At 40.7% G+C, this 16,514-nt stretch overlaps 1 protein-coding gene across 1 annotated transcript; it reads right to left on the bottom strand.

Moving 5' to 3' along the window:
* Positions 1 to 2,175: 2,175 nt before the first annotated feature.
* On the bottom strand, positions 2,176 to 16,171 carry mcoln1a (mucolipin TRP cation channel 1a). The gene is made up of 14 exons (XM_080520934.1): positions 16,090 to 16,171; positions 10,955 to 11,232; positions 10,527 to 10,694; positions 9,143 to 9,299; positions 7,793 to 7,874; positions 7,474 to 7,570; positions 6,874 to 6,973; positions 6,578 to 6,684; positions 6,187 to 6,336; positions 5,988 to 6,089; positions 5,742 to 5,864; positions 4,132 to 4,338; positions 3,768 to 3,898; positions 2,176 to 2,564 (listed from the first exon to the last, which is right to left on the bottom strand). The coding sequence occupies exons 1-14, from the start codon at positions 16,118 to 16,120 to the stop codon at positions 2,528 to 2,530; spliced, it is 1,770 nt and encodes a 589-aa protein (XP_080377060.1). The 5' UTR covers positions 16,121 to 16,171; the 3' UTR covers positions 2,176 to 2,527.
* Positions 16,172 to 16,514: the final 343 nt, after the last annotated feature.

The following is a 16,514-nucleotide window of genomic DNA, read 5'->3' as shown; positions in this document are numbered from 1 at the left end:
GACTTGTGGTTCTACCGTTTCCACTACAGTGTTTGCATTAAAATCAATATCGGGGCATGTGAACTTGCTCTCTCTGCCGACAGGTCAATGAAACTGCATCAAGAATCGAGTTACTGTAACTTGATCATTATACAAACCGATTCTTTAGTCTTGATCAGCATCACTTAAAAAGCTGATTCTTTTTTTAATCTATAGTTCAATAATACGTTTTTAAGATACAGTATAAACACCAAATAAAAATATCATCAACTGATGCTGTCAGAAAGAGAGAAGTAGCATCTGTTAGTGAGAAGGATATAACAGTTGTCGTATGAGAAGCAGAAATAACATGTAAGCGTGTGGACTTGTGAGTTTGTCAAGGTTCCAACTTGTGCAGTGACCTATACACGAAGAAGAAGAAATCCTGTGAACGGACGATGACAAAAGCTCGTGTTGAAGCACACGACCCCACATGCAGGACCGCTCATTCATTTTCTATTCGACTTTATCCAACTCATGGTCGCGGCAGGCCGGACTCAATGCAGAACAGGTGAAAGACACGTTTCGTGTGTCCTTTTGCCTCCTTCGCTGATCGTCCAATCTGAAAATGTCCCACAACTGTCTGGCTGATCTCCTGTGTCTTTCGCCGGATCTACTGTCAGTTACAACTGGTTGCTCTAACTTTGAACCTGAAGTATCAGTCATCCACACTGTGTCTCATGCTGATGAATCAGACCGTATAAAGATGAGCTGACGTGTAAAAACAAATTTGACAGCAAACAAATGACTCGCATGTGCAGAAGATTTATATATATATATATATTTTTTAAAAAGACATTAAACCATCAAACATCAAACTGTAGGAGAAGGACAAGATAACATCCACGTGTAATTCATAACGTTATAGAGTTAAGGCTGTGGAAACACTTACAAAGTTTATCCAACAAATATGAGATGGATGAAAGTTCTGTCGTCCTCTGCGTCATCGAGCCATGTTGTGCTGTACTGGAGGACAATTCTCTGGTCATCCTGAGGTCCAGACTGTGAGACTCCTTTAACCATTGTGCATTTCATATGGTACGAAGATAATGAAGGCTACATCGTGTCCACTGGACTTCAAGTCACTTGGCAACGATGCCAGACAAGACATCATCAAGAAGAGAACAGAGTAAAAAGCTTCAAGAATCACGGTGACGGGACATTATTATCTTTTAACTGCCATTAATTTGTCGTCTTGTTATCTAAAATAAACTCATCTCTCTATTACAAGGCAGTCGGTCTGTTTTTTTTGTTGTTGTTTTTTCCACTTAAAGCTGGTCACATGCAATTTGTTAATGGTCATCATTCGGTTTATAAAAGAGCCTAAGTTTTTGAACATCTGTGCTAAAAGTGAAAACATTGTTTGTTGAGGAATCTTTGACATGATTGAAGAAGCATGTGCATTGGTCTGGAAAACAGCTTTGCTTTGTTGTCGCTGACCACAGGCCATTCTGCGGACTTCATTAGGGTGAGAGTACGTCCCATTACACTGATCACTACGGAGATAAATGCAACATGACACATCACATGCCTTAAACACAGTAACAAAAAAAAAACAGTAGTGAAAACGAATCTCGGTTGAACTTAAACCCGTCCAGTCGAGTTGCATCTGAAAACTCTGAGCAAAACTTTATATCACATGTTTGTTTCCCGAAGGAAACAAGTCGATTCTGAGCCTGAAACCTCATCCTGTGTGTGTGTGTGTGGTTCTTTTTAACAATGTGACACTACTCTGATTGTCTGAAAACAATAAAGCCTGCCAGATGTGGGGGTTTTCCCACTTTGAACTGAGCGTTCACGATTCTAGTGTCGAATGCCGGTCTGGTTTGTGGAGTGATTAAAAAGGCAGTGAGAGTGAGGGGTCGAGGCACTTCAGGCCCTGCAGAGTCACTGTCCCGCACGTTTCCAACGTCTTTGGGCTCTACAACATTTGGATGTAATGAATGTGTCCTCACAAAGCCTGAAAACCACTCATCAAGAGTGAGTCAGGCGGATAAAGTGTCGCCGACGTTTTAGAAGGTGAGCAAATTAAAACACTTTAAAAGCAAAAGCAAAAAAAAAAAAAAAAAAAACAACAACATTGAAAACAGTCACCATCGAGTCCACTGTGCGTAATGTTCATCTACTTGGTCTTTTACAACAGTCTGTGTTGCTGCTTCATCACAAAACATGATAAAATAAAATAAAAAAAATACTGTCATCTGTTTTAAAAACAAGAGAAATGTCTGTGCAGTGAAATTCTGAGATGCTCCTGAATCCTTGCTTGAGATTCTTCAGAAAAAAAAAAAAAAAAAAAAAAAAGAATTAAAAAAACAGAAGGGCTGCTTTAAATGCTGTCCCGGTACGGAGCGCTGGTCCAGATGATGGCGACATCTCCTCTACAGCAGTGCTTAGGCCTGACCCAGATACAGATACACGAAGGAGACCCTGGGTGCTTCAGGAGCATGCAGTGAGCCACATCGGTCAGCAGGGGGCAGTAGAGGGGCTTCTGCGGTCCCTGAGGTCAACTTCAGTTCACCAGCAGGACGTCTTCATATGTTGTTGTTCTGGGAACATCAAGGAAACGAGTCTCAACAGTCACGAAATCACGATACAATCTTGTATTCTGATTTGATTTATATAGTAAAACACACCAAGAAGTCATCAATACATGACCTCATAATACGATTAAGAAATGATCACTTCTTAGTTTGAACTGAGCTATTTTTTTCTGCCGGCATGTATAAATTCAATTCTGATATATAGATTGTAAAACAAAAAGACACTGCAGAATCTTTTTCATTTTCTTATTCTTCAAATTAAATAAATCATTACAGCCCATTACAAATGACTTTTGGAAAACTGTACCATTTCACCAGTGAAATTTCAATGAATAAAATTGGAGAATAAAAAAAGTACTCAAGTGTGAAAAATTTGAAACTTTTCAAACCTGAAAACACAAACATCAACTTAAAACAAAGAGACATGGCCTTTGAGACACGACAGGTTGCTCCTCGCTGTATAAAGTATATAAGCGTACTCAGCTGCATCGTCGTTTATTTCGTTTGACTTTTTAATACTATTAACTTATCATATTCTGTAGCAAGTATATTTTGTAGCTCATATATTCTTAGCCTGTATATTTTGTAGCTTATATATTTCTAGCCTGTATCTCAGCATGTGTATTCTATTTTTTTCAACAAGGGTGTGGGAGAAATGCCATTTTCGTTCTCTATATGCGAACACGTGGAGCAGAACCGACAATAAAGTAAAACTTTGAACTTTGATCAAACAGAGTTTGTAGGGGGGGGGGGGGGGGTATCTCTTTAATTGTATGGTTAACAATCAAGCAAGGTTTATTACAGAGTACAGTTAACTGATGTAGCGCATATAATATATATATTCTGTATTGTTTCCAACTGTCTTTTTATGATGATTTCAAGTGACGTTTTATTGAGGCGATCAGCTTCTTTTATATTCTACTCTGCGTCATGACCTGGTGTTCTTCAGGTGTTTTCTACTTGGGACTGATCATGAGAGCAACAGAGAGGAGAAACAAACAGTATCAGTTCCTGTGAAGAGCAGCAGTAGAAAAGGGGTTTATATTATATATATATAATAGTGTTTTAGGTCCTTTTCTTACCGTTGAACACTGAGGCTTTGCCTCTTGCTTTATTCCTTCAGTATGAATTGACAGATCCCACAACGAGCTATAGTTTTCCTGCTGCTCCTCGACCTCACATTGTTCGGTTGGTGAGAGACACACCTACCTGTCACAGCAGCAGAAGAAGGAGCACGGTGACGTTTCCAGACCTTTGAACTTCCCCGAATTCGGGGCGTCTGTACACTCAGCTATAAAGGCGTGCAGGTCTGTAATGTGAATGGGTTCTTGCGTTTGATGCTGTGGAAATATATTAAAGAATATATTATTACAGATTATGTAATCCACACTCTTAATTTGTTTGTATTTTACGTTGTCTTCTACCAACCACATAATGACATCTTTAAAAAACAAGAACAAATGTGACAGCAAAAATGACAGCAAAGTGTGTTTTCTGACATCATGCAACATAAATGGAATTGATTACGTGAAAATGTCAACGTGTCCGTCTAAGACACGCGTGGTTTCGCTACCTTGATTGTCTCGTAAGCGCCGGTGATGAGAGCGATGAACAGCGACAGCACCATGTAGATGAAGAGGGAGATGAAGCTGTACAGGTAGACCTGGCTGAACAGCCACACCAGCGGACTGGTCTCTTGCATCTCGGAGAACGTCACGAACATGTCGTCACCGTTAATGAGGGAGAACAGACACTCGGACACCATGGACAGAGAGCGGAACTGGAAAGGTAAGATGTAACGGAGATTATAGTGAAATATCTAGTGAGTGTGAACATATTTAAAAAAAAAACAACCCCAAAACAAAACAAAAAAGGACACTTTTCATTAAGCATCCTTTCTATGTATTCATGGAAGTTCAGTTATAAAACAAAACGATGTAACTGAAGGGAGGAAGTAAGATAAGCTTCTCAGGGGCTCAACATCCCTTGGACGATCAAAAATAATACTCAAACAACTTTAAAATCGCTGCAATGAAATAATGACAGACGGTCAAAACAAGAAGTGTGCGGGAAATACAGTACTTCTCTCAGTTCCTCTCTCAAATGTGTTGGCATTTTGTGTGCAGACTGAACGAAATGCTGGGTTCAGTTGACTCTCAAGTTTCACCGATCCCTTTTCCGTGGGTGGCCGAGTGTCGACGAAGAAACCAGAGCTTTCTAAAATAAATAGGATGTGAAGACATGTTTTTCTAGACCGACCTGACCAGTGTCCGTTATGCCAGAAGAACACATTTGAGGAAATAAGGACTGCGGCATTCATACAAGGCTGCCATTGCAAGTAAGAATGAAAGATTTATGTTTTCTATAACAGGGTCTGTATAACCGGATATACTGAGCTCAAATGACCCCATTTTCATGTATATTCACTGCTCATTCTTGAGGACAGAAATATATCGTTGACTTTTTTTCTTTGTTCTTCATCGAATTTTAGTTCGATTTATTATGTCAGCCAAGGACGTAATAAAATCATTGGTGTATATTTGTTTATCTGTATATCTGTCTGTTGGCAGGATTATGTCAGAACTTCTGCATGGATTTTGTCACAATTTTCACCTCAAATAGATATTAGGTCATGGAAGATTCCATTATTTTCTGGAGGTGATCCGGAAAGTTTTTTTTTTTTTTTTTTTTAACTTTGACAGATGTCAGAAATCTTTGATTGTTCTTATATTTACATATTATAATCCCCTTTTACAACCAGGCCTTAAACAGCAAGAAGGCATGTGAAAACACAATAGTTCACACATTAAAACCTCTCACCTCTACTGCTCATCCCACAAATGCATGTTCCTTACAAATCAGGCCTCAAATCAGACTTTCTTCAAAGATTTATTGCCAAGAAGGCACAACTCTGAGTATAGTTAATGTATACAGTCCGTAAAAGAGCCACACAATGGGGATGTTACAATGTTATATGACCATAAACCTCTACACATAGAAAAAAAACCAACCAAAAACACGATTGTGGCCATAAAAGAAAAAAATTATGTAAACTTTACTAATGTGACTTTAGTCAAATTAAGAACACAAAGGTCTGTTCTTATTAATATAAATAAAAGATGAAGAAAAGAAACGGACACGTGTGAACAAATTGCTGTTTGCCGCACAAAGGTTCGCGCTCACCTTGACGTGGTAGGGTCCCAGGACGATCCAGCCGCAGAAGCAGTAGCCCAGGTAGATGACGGCCACGCAGCAGCAGAAGCGGATCACGTTGGGGAAGGCCGCCCTGAGCGTGACGATGAGGATCTGCACGGCCAAGTTCGACGGATCCAGTGAGACGAGAGCGGAGGAGACAAAGCCAACGATTTTACAACTTTTTTTTTTTTTTTTTCCATCAAGCAGACACTTTTCGGTGCACCCGTGACCTACGTTGTACTTCTGGAAGAACGTGAGGTACCGAATGACTCCCACCCACACCAAGAGGGTGGAGGTCCCCAGCAGGATACCGCAGATGTCATAGGAGGACATAGTCTGTTTGGGGGAGAAAAGAGACTTGTGGCTGAGCACAAAGCTCGCAGTGCATTTTGGTGGGAAAAAGTTTGATGGAAAACTGTCAGCGACGTTCGACCTTGGACTCGATGCCCATTTTGATGACGCTGCCGGTGATGGTGAGGACGTCACTGACGATAAGGAGGATGTACCAGCCGTTGATGAACTCGAACCGATCGGACCAGCAGACCTGACGATCCAGAGTCTCTCTGAAGAAGCGCACAAACTCCTGAGGAATGGGGACGAAAGGGAGCCGAAACTGTAAGTCACTCAAAAATGCTCAATAGAAACAGTCGTTTAAATATGACAAATCCCCACGATTCAATTTTCGTACCGATTTAGAAGCTTTTAATGGCAACTTAATTCAGTATCCGTCCAATGCAAAGCATGAATTTGTTAACCTGCTTACAAGAAGCCAAAGCTTTTATGCAGTTGCCGGCGATGTTCAGGTGGTAAAAGACTCCCTTTACCTGTTGGAGCACGACGCCTCGCAGTATAGAGCGACCGCACAGCGACAGTGAGAGCACGCACACCAGAGCCACGGCGATGTCGAACGCCACTCTCGTGTAGTTCTCAGCTGTAAGTTCAAAAGACGGAAGAATAAAAACTTTGGAAACGTACACGTCTATTTAAAATGGATTTCCTCTCATTCTCAAAACTCCTCTGCTTTTCTTCCGAGTCGAATCACTGATTTCACGTTTTTACTTGCACGCTTGTGTCTCATCTTCGGCTGTAAATGAAACCATCTGGTGATCTCGAGTCTCACCGTGTCCCGAGACGCTCGGGTCCTTGCACTCCTTTATTGACGCCTGGTTTTGTAATCGGATCTTCACCTTTCCACTGTGAGCCTTGTTGTCGAAAAGTATCTAGCCGGAGAAAGAAAACCAGCACAACGGTCACCAGAGTTACAATGTCTGTACGAAGTTAAATGTATTTTGATGTAAAATAATTGTTTCCTGACAGTCAAATAACTGAACTCCAGCTCTAAACACTGAAGATAAAACACTTTTATTTGGGTCATTTTTAATGCCAGCTGGCATCATACTTCAACTGTGGGATGTAATGAACTGCAGTGATAACTCACCTTGGTTGTGTGGATGTTAGTAGAAAATATTGTAAAATATACTTCTTTAAGTAACTAGATAAACAGAGTAATATCATTCAGTCCCATTGTAACAAACTAAGCAAAATGTATGTACAAACATGATCCAGGATTAATATTATGCTTTGTGTATAACATCTAATTCGTATAAAATGACAGACCATGGGTATTTCTACTAAGAGTCTGTCCACAGTCCTTGGAATCAAACCGTCGCCATCAGTGACAAGGCCCCCTTGAATTATACTGCGGTATACAAGTACTCACTGTTATGGCAAAGGTGTAGCAGTCTGGGATCTCATTGTTGATGATAGTTTGTATATTGATCGCCTTCAACTGGAACTTTATAGTAACATTAATGAACCTGGAAAAAGGGGAATCAAATAAAGGACACGCTTGACAAGTGCACATTATTTTTATGCTACTATGGTGAGAGAATATAACCAGATACATAACACGCTTGTAGAACCTAAGCACACCTGCGTGCGTGGGTGTGTATATGTGTGGAGATAAGCAATTTTTTTTTTGAATGTCATAATGATCTCATCAGTGGAGAAAGCTGTGTAAAAAAAAAATGAAGCCTTACTTGTGGAACTTGAGCGTAAAGTTCTTGTAGCTGCTGGCGAGTGGAGTTGGTGGGGCAGATAGTGGGTCCACCCCCACACAATCTGAAGACAGAGAACAATACGCAGGCAAAGTCATGTTGGCTAAATGCTGGCAATTATTTTGGTTCCTTTTTTTAAACCTTTCCTCTATATGAAAAAAAGCACTCAGAAAAAAAAAAAGAAACAAACAAGGATAAGTCATCAAAATCATTTACAGCATTGCAAATAGAGTACATACAATATGAGGCAAATGAGGATGATAAAACAATGTTTCCTGTGTTTATGCCATTTCCTCTTACTTTGGTTCAACCTGACCCACTGATATGAGGAAGTAAAAAAAAACAAAAAGTCAACTGAATCTCTCACTGGAGTAGGGATTGTGACATAAACTTTTACACAAAAAAATACACACGAGCCACAATTTACATCAAAATGTAGTTTTAACAGGTAAAAGATATTTCAAATGTTTTTAGGAAAACACGAACAATTATAATCCATTCCTCATATGAATGCGTTATTGTTTTTTTATTAAAGCCGTGTTTGAATAAAACATACTTTCTGTTAAGTCATAAGTTCTTCATACTTAACGTCGAATAACTTCATACACCTCGATAAATGTTCATAAACGGCTTTTTAATGGTGAAATATATAAGAAAACATCATTTGATCATACATTGTATTAGTACAGGTTACAATACATTTCATGGATCCCATTTTTTTTCAAAATCTAAAGAACAATTTTTTTTTGCATTACTCGATATTTAAATACTGCATTCAGTAGATGAAGCAGTACCCAGAATTGTACATTCAAACACACACAGAACTGCCGTGGTGTGTGACTAAAGTGAAGCCTAAGTGCTCGCTGTCATTCTGACATTTTAATCAATTATTTCCGAGGGTCTGGGTGGCGCACTGTTTGAACACACTCTTGACAGCGGAGGAAAGATTTTCATACAATCCTCTGACACGTGTGTTTGAGCTGATAGAAGCATTTGTGATGCCCCCCCCCCCTCGGGCAACGGCTGTCATCTTCAGATTAATGCACTCGGTTTCACCTCTGAGGCGATAAAATTCATGTCAGCGGAGAAGGAAGCATGATTTATCTTCATTTTCTCTCCCTTGTCTGCACTAACACCTGTGTGTGTGGTTTTTTTTTTTTGTGTGAATCTGACAAGTTACCTGCTGTTCTTGCCGAGATACAACGACAGAAATGTCCACGGTGCACTTTCAGTGTACGAATTCTCTATTTAGAGTCGTGTCACATGTCTTATCTAATTGGTTGTTCACTGCCTGCTGCAGCCGCCACGCATTAGCAGAGGACCTTCAGATACCTGTCATGATGTGCGGGTCGATACTGAAGGTGTCGTTGGCTGGGTCGATGCTCCCTTTCCTGTAGTACTGCTGGCAGAGGGAGAGGGCGCTGCCGTTCACGCCAACGTCGTAGACGTACGCGTAGCGACCCACCGTGGTCTCCGGTAAGGCCAAATACTGAAAAGGAGACGAGCTCAGAATGACCCGAGATACACTGACAAAACGAGGTGAAGATCACGAAATCCACCCGTCACAGATTTGAAACGCACTCATTTCTTTATGTTCTTAAAGTTTTGTGTTATTTAAAGACTCTTCACTTTGGTTCAGTCTCAAAAAAAAAAGTCAAAGCGTCTGGATGCACTACTCATTTTTAAAGTCGAAAAAAAAAAAAAACATTCAAATGAACATTAGAGCAGAGACTCGGGCACGGTACGGAAAGCTGCCGTCGTCTCCGAACCTGCCCGAAGATCCAAATCAGTTCAGAGATACGAATCTTACTCAGCGTAACTGCAGGCTGTTTGTAACAATCTTTCTTTGTCCACCAGCAAGTCGCAGAAGGAGAAGCGGCGACAAGAAAATCTGAAAAATGCAGTCCGGTCATTTTTGTTTTCGAATACTTTTAACTCTCGGAAAGCCAGCAAGTTTGGGTTTTATCCTCACATACTTGTATCGAGTGGTGTGAAATCAACAATGAGAAAAACCTCCGTCATCATTTTTAGTATTTATGTGGATGGAGGTTTACGAATCCTAATATAACTATTTGTATCAAAAACGAGTCCATAATATACTTTTCCCCTGGGTTATCTGATCTCAACGACTGGTACAAAAGAGGCAGAAATCAGCCTCCCTATCTCTTTTCTCATAAGCAGATTTTTTTTTTTTTTTTACCACTGATGATGGACAACTGAAAAGCTTTATTTAAGGTTTCTAAATATTTAGTTCTCCATGAGGCCAGTAGTGAATTCAGGTCCTTGTGGTACACTCCTACTACAGAGGCGTGACATATCAGGGCTCTGTCACTCAGGAATGACTCGCCAGCCCAGTGAACATCAGTTTCATGTTTGATCATTTAAAATTAAGCTCCAAAGCAGCAGACATTGGATTGATGGATCCCCCAAAAATACATTTCGTAAAACTGAATTACATCTGTTTTGTTTTATAACAAATGGTGTGCCAATTTAAACCTTTATTTTCCCTTATTTTGCTCTTTAAAGAGTACAAATCCTTTATATTTTGTTATGTTATTCATGCGTAAGTGATGAAACTCTAATAAAATAGATTATCCGAGGAAAGAAATCCTCAATGTACCCAATAGTACTTTTCGCGTAACAATTGAACATGCAGGCATTACTTCATTGAGTGATTGTGTATGTTTATAATTTAAGCTGAGTAAGAAGAGCTCACCTGCTCCACAGCATAGAAGATGTGGTCGTACACGTCCTGCTGCGTGTAAACGGCAAAAGTGTCGTCTGACGACTCATCATAGTCCTTGAGAAGGAGGTGTTTGAAGGTCATGGTGTTCTCCTCCTTGAAATTCACCACCACCTGGTTGCTGAGGCCAAACAGCACGAGCTGCAGCAAACGTGTCAAAAAAAAACCAGCCAAAAAAAAAAACCAATTTACAGGTGAAGGGAAAAGGTGGTCAAGGCACTCAAGGTTAACTGGTCACTCTCAATTAGCCTCTCGGAGCGATCGTGTACTCTGCCTTCACCGCCAGTGCCCATAGAAGACAAGACAGATATTTTGCAGATTTGACAAAAAAAAAAAAAAATGGATCCCCCGTCAATCACAATCAGATTGTTTGAAAGTCAAGGTGTGGCCACGCGACTCACCTGAGCCGTTACGATGATGATCTTGAGCAGCTGCAGGACGAGTTTATAAGGCTTGCGGCCCTTGGCGTGATACTTGTCGCAAGGACTCATGAAGAAGTACTTCAGCTTCCTGCGGATGGCCTCCTCGCCCTGATCGGCCGCGGCCCACTGACCGGCCGTTGCCGTGGGGAACCTGTGGTTGTTGCAGTTGCCGTCATGGCTGTTGCCTTGCTGTTCGTGCTCGCCGCGGCTGTCCGCTGAACTGTAATGAGGCCGTGAAGAGGACAGGTCTTCTTGCTCTAATAGAGAAAGAGAGAGAGAGAGAGAGAGAGAGAGAGGTTTAAAACAATTAAAGCTTTCTGGAAACTTAATCAGATTTGTGGTGATGAAAAGCACAAAAACCAGTCAAAACAAACAAATGACTAGAATAATAAAATTAGATCACACAATGACAAGTCTGAGTAGCTACATAGAGAGGTTTCATCAGCATTTCACAATTATCTCTACCAGAAAAAAAACCAACAACAACTTAGTCCTACATGTAATAAATTCAAATATCCTCATGTTAAGACATGCAAAATAATGCGTGAACTGATTTAGAGGTTGGAAGTAGACTTTTCTCTAAAACTGATATATCACAAACTGTGATTCCATTTTTTTTTTTAAAGATTCATGTCTGCACACACTGAATGAACTATCTTTTCTTTTTCTTTTTTTTACTGATTGCACCTCATGCTTTTAAAAGTTCCCGTCTTTTTGTGTACAGCAGTGGTTGTTTTTAAAGAGCGTTAAGAAATAAAGTTGAGTTGGGAGTCTTCACAACGAGTGGTCACATTTTACATGAAAGCCACACAGAGCAGGCTTATCAAACGTAACTCCAGTCACATGTTAGTGACTCACTTGACCCGGCAGCTATAAGAAAGAACGGAGAACAAGGTCCTCTGGGCTGTTTGTTCATTTTGTGTTCATAAACAGACTGGCTGTGTCGCTCAAAAGCAGGGGTTTACACATCCTTGCACATCATGTGACGACTGATGGCTGGTTATTAGTCTATCGTGCTGAAGCAGGATGAAAACAGATGAGGCAGAAACTGTGAGTCGGCAGGGAAAACCACGGACTTTAGCTGACTTATCCAATGGAAAGGAGAAGTGAAACAAGATCATTAGGCCACCGGTGTCGACGATTACTCAGCAAAAAAAACGATGAACGACGGTGACGAAAGTTCAGAAGGAGCTCCAAACAATTTTCGTAGTTAGTCTGCCTATTATGTTGATTTCACACAATGTTCTCATTATGTTTAGCTTGTCTGCCTCATTTAGTTTTAACGTGCTGTTTGAATCACAGCAGATACAGTAGAATTGAACCCTGAGTGCAGAAAAGCCACCCTCTGATTCACTTCAGTGAATGTTTTTACCCACTGCTCTTCTAGTTTCATGTTAAACTATTCCCTGCACAAAAAATTACCATTCAAACAACACTCATAAATATTGTCATCTTCCATATATCATCACTACTTGTCGGCTCTTTTTTCGAACAAGTTAAATTCTGCTGAAAATTACAAGAACATTTCAGTTTTACTTTTGACCTCATTGATCTAAGTTTCTATATCTTTACTGTGAGTTATAAAAGAAACTTTTACTTTTACTTTTTTTTTTTATCTCAGACTATATTGGGCCAAAGTTACCCAAGGACATTTGTTTTGCAACCATTGTGAATAACACGGACAGAACAAACTCAAATTTCAACAATTCATTAGTATTTTACGTGAAAATTAAAGTTCTTTTAAAACCGTAGTCTGTGAAATCATTTCTGTGACGACTAGGACAAAGGTTTATTTAACCCATTTAGTTTGCTGTCACTTCAGCAGTTTTATTCTATTCCTGGCTTGAAGACTTCGATTTAACAGTTCGAATTCTCACATTTTTTTTTTACATTTTGTCCATAAGTTGCATGAGAGCAATCAGTGTTACAGATTTCTGCCTTAACTGATCAAAACAGGCGTTCGGCGTATTTACTTCAATTTGACGTTGTTAAGATCCTCAATCGAGTTTAATGGAGAAACATGGACTTGCTCAGTAGCTGCAGGTCAAGTGTGACTGAAATGTAGGAGATTCTCCTCAAACAGTGGCCTGATATTGAATGACAACCACACAAGGTCGCCCGATGAAATATTGATAGAGGGTCACTTCCTGCATTCATGCAACACCTGTTTCTAACCCAGTGACATGAATAACACTCAACCACAATGCTATTAACAGACTGACCAGCAGAATAACCTTTGTGACCGAGGTTTGCGTGCCTCAGTGAGGGGAACTCACCAGCCCAAAGCATCTCATCACTTCTCATTCCCTTGCAAACAGTGGGTGCGAGACTCGGTCCTATCTCGGATCAGTGTCGGTCGTCATGGCCGATAGCGATCACGCAAACAGAAGTGCGTGCGGGACATTGAGCGTGTCACTGTGTTTGACACTTTTGAGTCACTCGGCCTCAGTAAGCGTACGAAAGCATCTGGCCCTTCCGGTTTGCAGCCACACTGATGCGGCAACCTGTGCGTCAACCGTGCCGAATATCTATCAACATATCGAGTGGCTGTCTGCGGCAGGAGGCCACCCACAGGTTGAGACTTCGAGGCTTCCGCTCATCGAAAAAGCTAAAAGGGAAATAGTTTGAACAAACGAGATGGACGACTGACAAACAGTGCTCTGGCTTGTCTGTCGGTAAGAGGTGGCGCTTTACATGGAATGCGATGCTTTGAGTACGAAAGCATTTGGTTGAATTACTCGTGTGGCGTCGTGATCAGAGAATAACAGGAATAAGAGATATAAATTCACACGAATAACAAAACAAAACAAAGCACGTTATGTCACATGCAAAGCTGCAGATGGGGGAAAGCGCCGCAGAGGATCGATACAGCAGCAATATACTTCTCAGCCCAAGAGGACACTAATATGACAAGAGACTCGTCGCAGTTTGAGCTGCTGCCCTCAGGCAGTCGCCACAGGAAAGGCTCAAACAAACATGTACTACACATGAGCTATAACAAGAGGACAACACCAAACATAACACAATCGTTGGGGCAAAAACGAGAAATATTTCAATTGAGGCTACAGAATATGCTGCATGTTTAATGTCAGCGCACTATCAATATTCACAATAGACATATTGAAAAACACTAAGATCACTGCAATAGGTTCTATGGGATGTTGTTTTTCATGCAGTGTGCGATCGCGCTCCACCGCACATCACATTAGACCTGGACCACATGCCACAAGTCAACAAAAGTACCATAATCAAGGCAAAATGACGTGAAACACAAAGTCAACATCTGCTCTGCTTCGAAGATGCTGAGTGAAAAACTGTTGATGCACATCTTCTCTGGTCAAAAATGAGTTGAAGATAATACTCCTTGAGGGCTACGAAGTAAATGGCTTTCACTTGTATCGTGTCTGCTGCTTGAGCAGCTGCAAAATCAGTTTACATGGTTAATCATTTGAATTTATGAAGAACATATTGATTCTCAAAGACGACTTCATCAGCTTTATTTAGATATAAATATTTGAGGCAGATAAAACAGATGAAATAATATGATGAAGGGAAGCTTTTCTCAAACTAGATCAATCAGTGACTTAGAACAGTGCAATATATCAAAATGTTCAATGATATCTGTGGAACTGTATCAACCGGCTATTGTGAATAAACTGCGTGATGCTTGAACAAACCGGCACGTATCAGCATACGTGACTCATTAAATCCGTATGTCATTTCTCAGTGTCTGCTTATTATTTCTAAACTCCATGTCAAAGTCTTGTTAAAATGTTATAATCCGTCAAACTACTGGTTCCGAGGTCGAAACTATACTTGTAGCGTCAATCGCATTTTTTTTCTACTCAATGAATTCAAGTTTTATCCAGACTTGCCAAAACTCTGCCAGCTTCTAAAAGAGAGTGACTATAATGCCAGAGAGCGTTAAGACAGATAGATGTGGTTGATTTGGTACACCGGTGTGAAGTGATGTTCACTGCTTAATTATTAACAAAAAGCTTATTCCAAAACAACACAGTCACCACAGTGACAGCTACAACCTCTGACACTTCCCTACCAGTAAGCTGAGTCCATTTACACCTCATAATGATCTTCTGATTATAGTCTGCAATAGGTGTTGTTGAAGTTCGGTCTAACAAACACACAATTACCAGGAATCAAAAATAGGAAGCATAAGTTCCAAATGAGACAAAGGCAGGTCATAAAATGTGTGATCAACAAATGGTAATGTGCCTATTTCCTATAAAATGGGTACATGAAAAAAAAAACACCATAAAGTGATTGGTTGAATTGAATAAAAGACATGTTAAAAATTATATGAAATATGTCATGCTACAACACTTTTCAGATTACGTGTGTAGAGATCATCTACAACTTTTAAAGAAGCCTGGGTGCAAAAGGTGCAGATTTAAAAATTTTTTTTAATCCTATAGATTTGTTTAAAATTAATAGTACCGGTATCTAAAAAGCAGCAGCAGAGAAGAGCCCACCAGTTGATAAAAACATATTATACTGAGGAGGGTTCAGAGTTCAACAAAAAATATTGAATAAATACATAAACAAATACTACTTGATGTGAGTGACGCTGCAAGAGTACGGTGAGAGTTTGGGGGGTACACGGTATGGTTTGTATGGTACAAATGCAGACAGTGTGTGCATACTCGTGTAAATACAATAATAAAAGAGCATGTCTGACCCACATCAGGTTTTTACTGCAGGCTGCTGCGCTCAGGGATATAATGGTATCTTTGCTTTGTTATTTGACTGTAAACAAGGTGCGGGGGGGGGGGGGGGGGGGAATAAAATCACACATATACAACCATAAATAATTCGAATCTGGAATCTACGAGGAAGAGCGAGGGAGAAGAGAACCTGTGCAGAGTTCAGAGCTCCATGATGTAAACACATGTGATGACAGCAGGAGCTCAGATGACTATAACCGCTGCAGTCGTTGACGAATCAACGACTTAAAAGAGCAATTAAAAAAAAAAAAAAGTGGCAGAAGTTCCACAAACACCCGCACGAATAAGCACAAACATGTCAAAGAAAACCAATGTCGGCTAAGCAATCTGTAAACACACCAATTAAATGGTTAAATGTCGGCGGTACGTTACCGGAGAAGTCCCGGGGTCCTGCCGCAGCCATGAAGTCACCGGTTTAGAAACAAGACATAGATATCTAACGCTAAGGTCGACGATGGAAACTGGAGTGTGCGTTTCATAAAGTGCTTATAACAGTTTGTGAGTGTTACGGGCGAACACAAGTAGCTGCAGCGGCGGCGGCAGCAGCAGCAGCCGGGTCGAGTTGCTCCTCCTCCGCCCGACCTGACACACTCTTCCGCCCGGCCTGGTCACGTGACCGGACACAGCTCAGCCCTCGCGACTGCACGCGCAGAGCCTGCAGCCTCAGTGCAGCCCACTGGGTTAATCAGGCACATTTTCGGATCAACTTGTTTTGAACACGTCGTGATCGATCAATCCATCGATCGATACGTTGCACTTTGTTTAATCGCCATCACGGAAACGGTTTTGTTGCCGGA

This window comes from Blennius ocellaris, assembly GCF_963422515.1.
Source record: "Blennius ocellaris genome assembly, chromosome: 3".
Classification (NCBI taxonomy): domain Eukaryota; kingdom Metazoa; phylum Chordata; class Actinopteri; order Blenniiformes; family Blenniidae; genus Blennius; species Blennius ocellaris.
The sequence above is the reverse complement of the archived record's forward strand: the minus strand, read 5'-3'. Positions and strand labels throughout refer to the sequence as shown.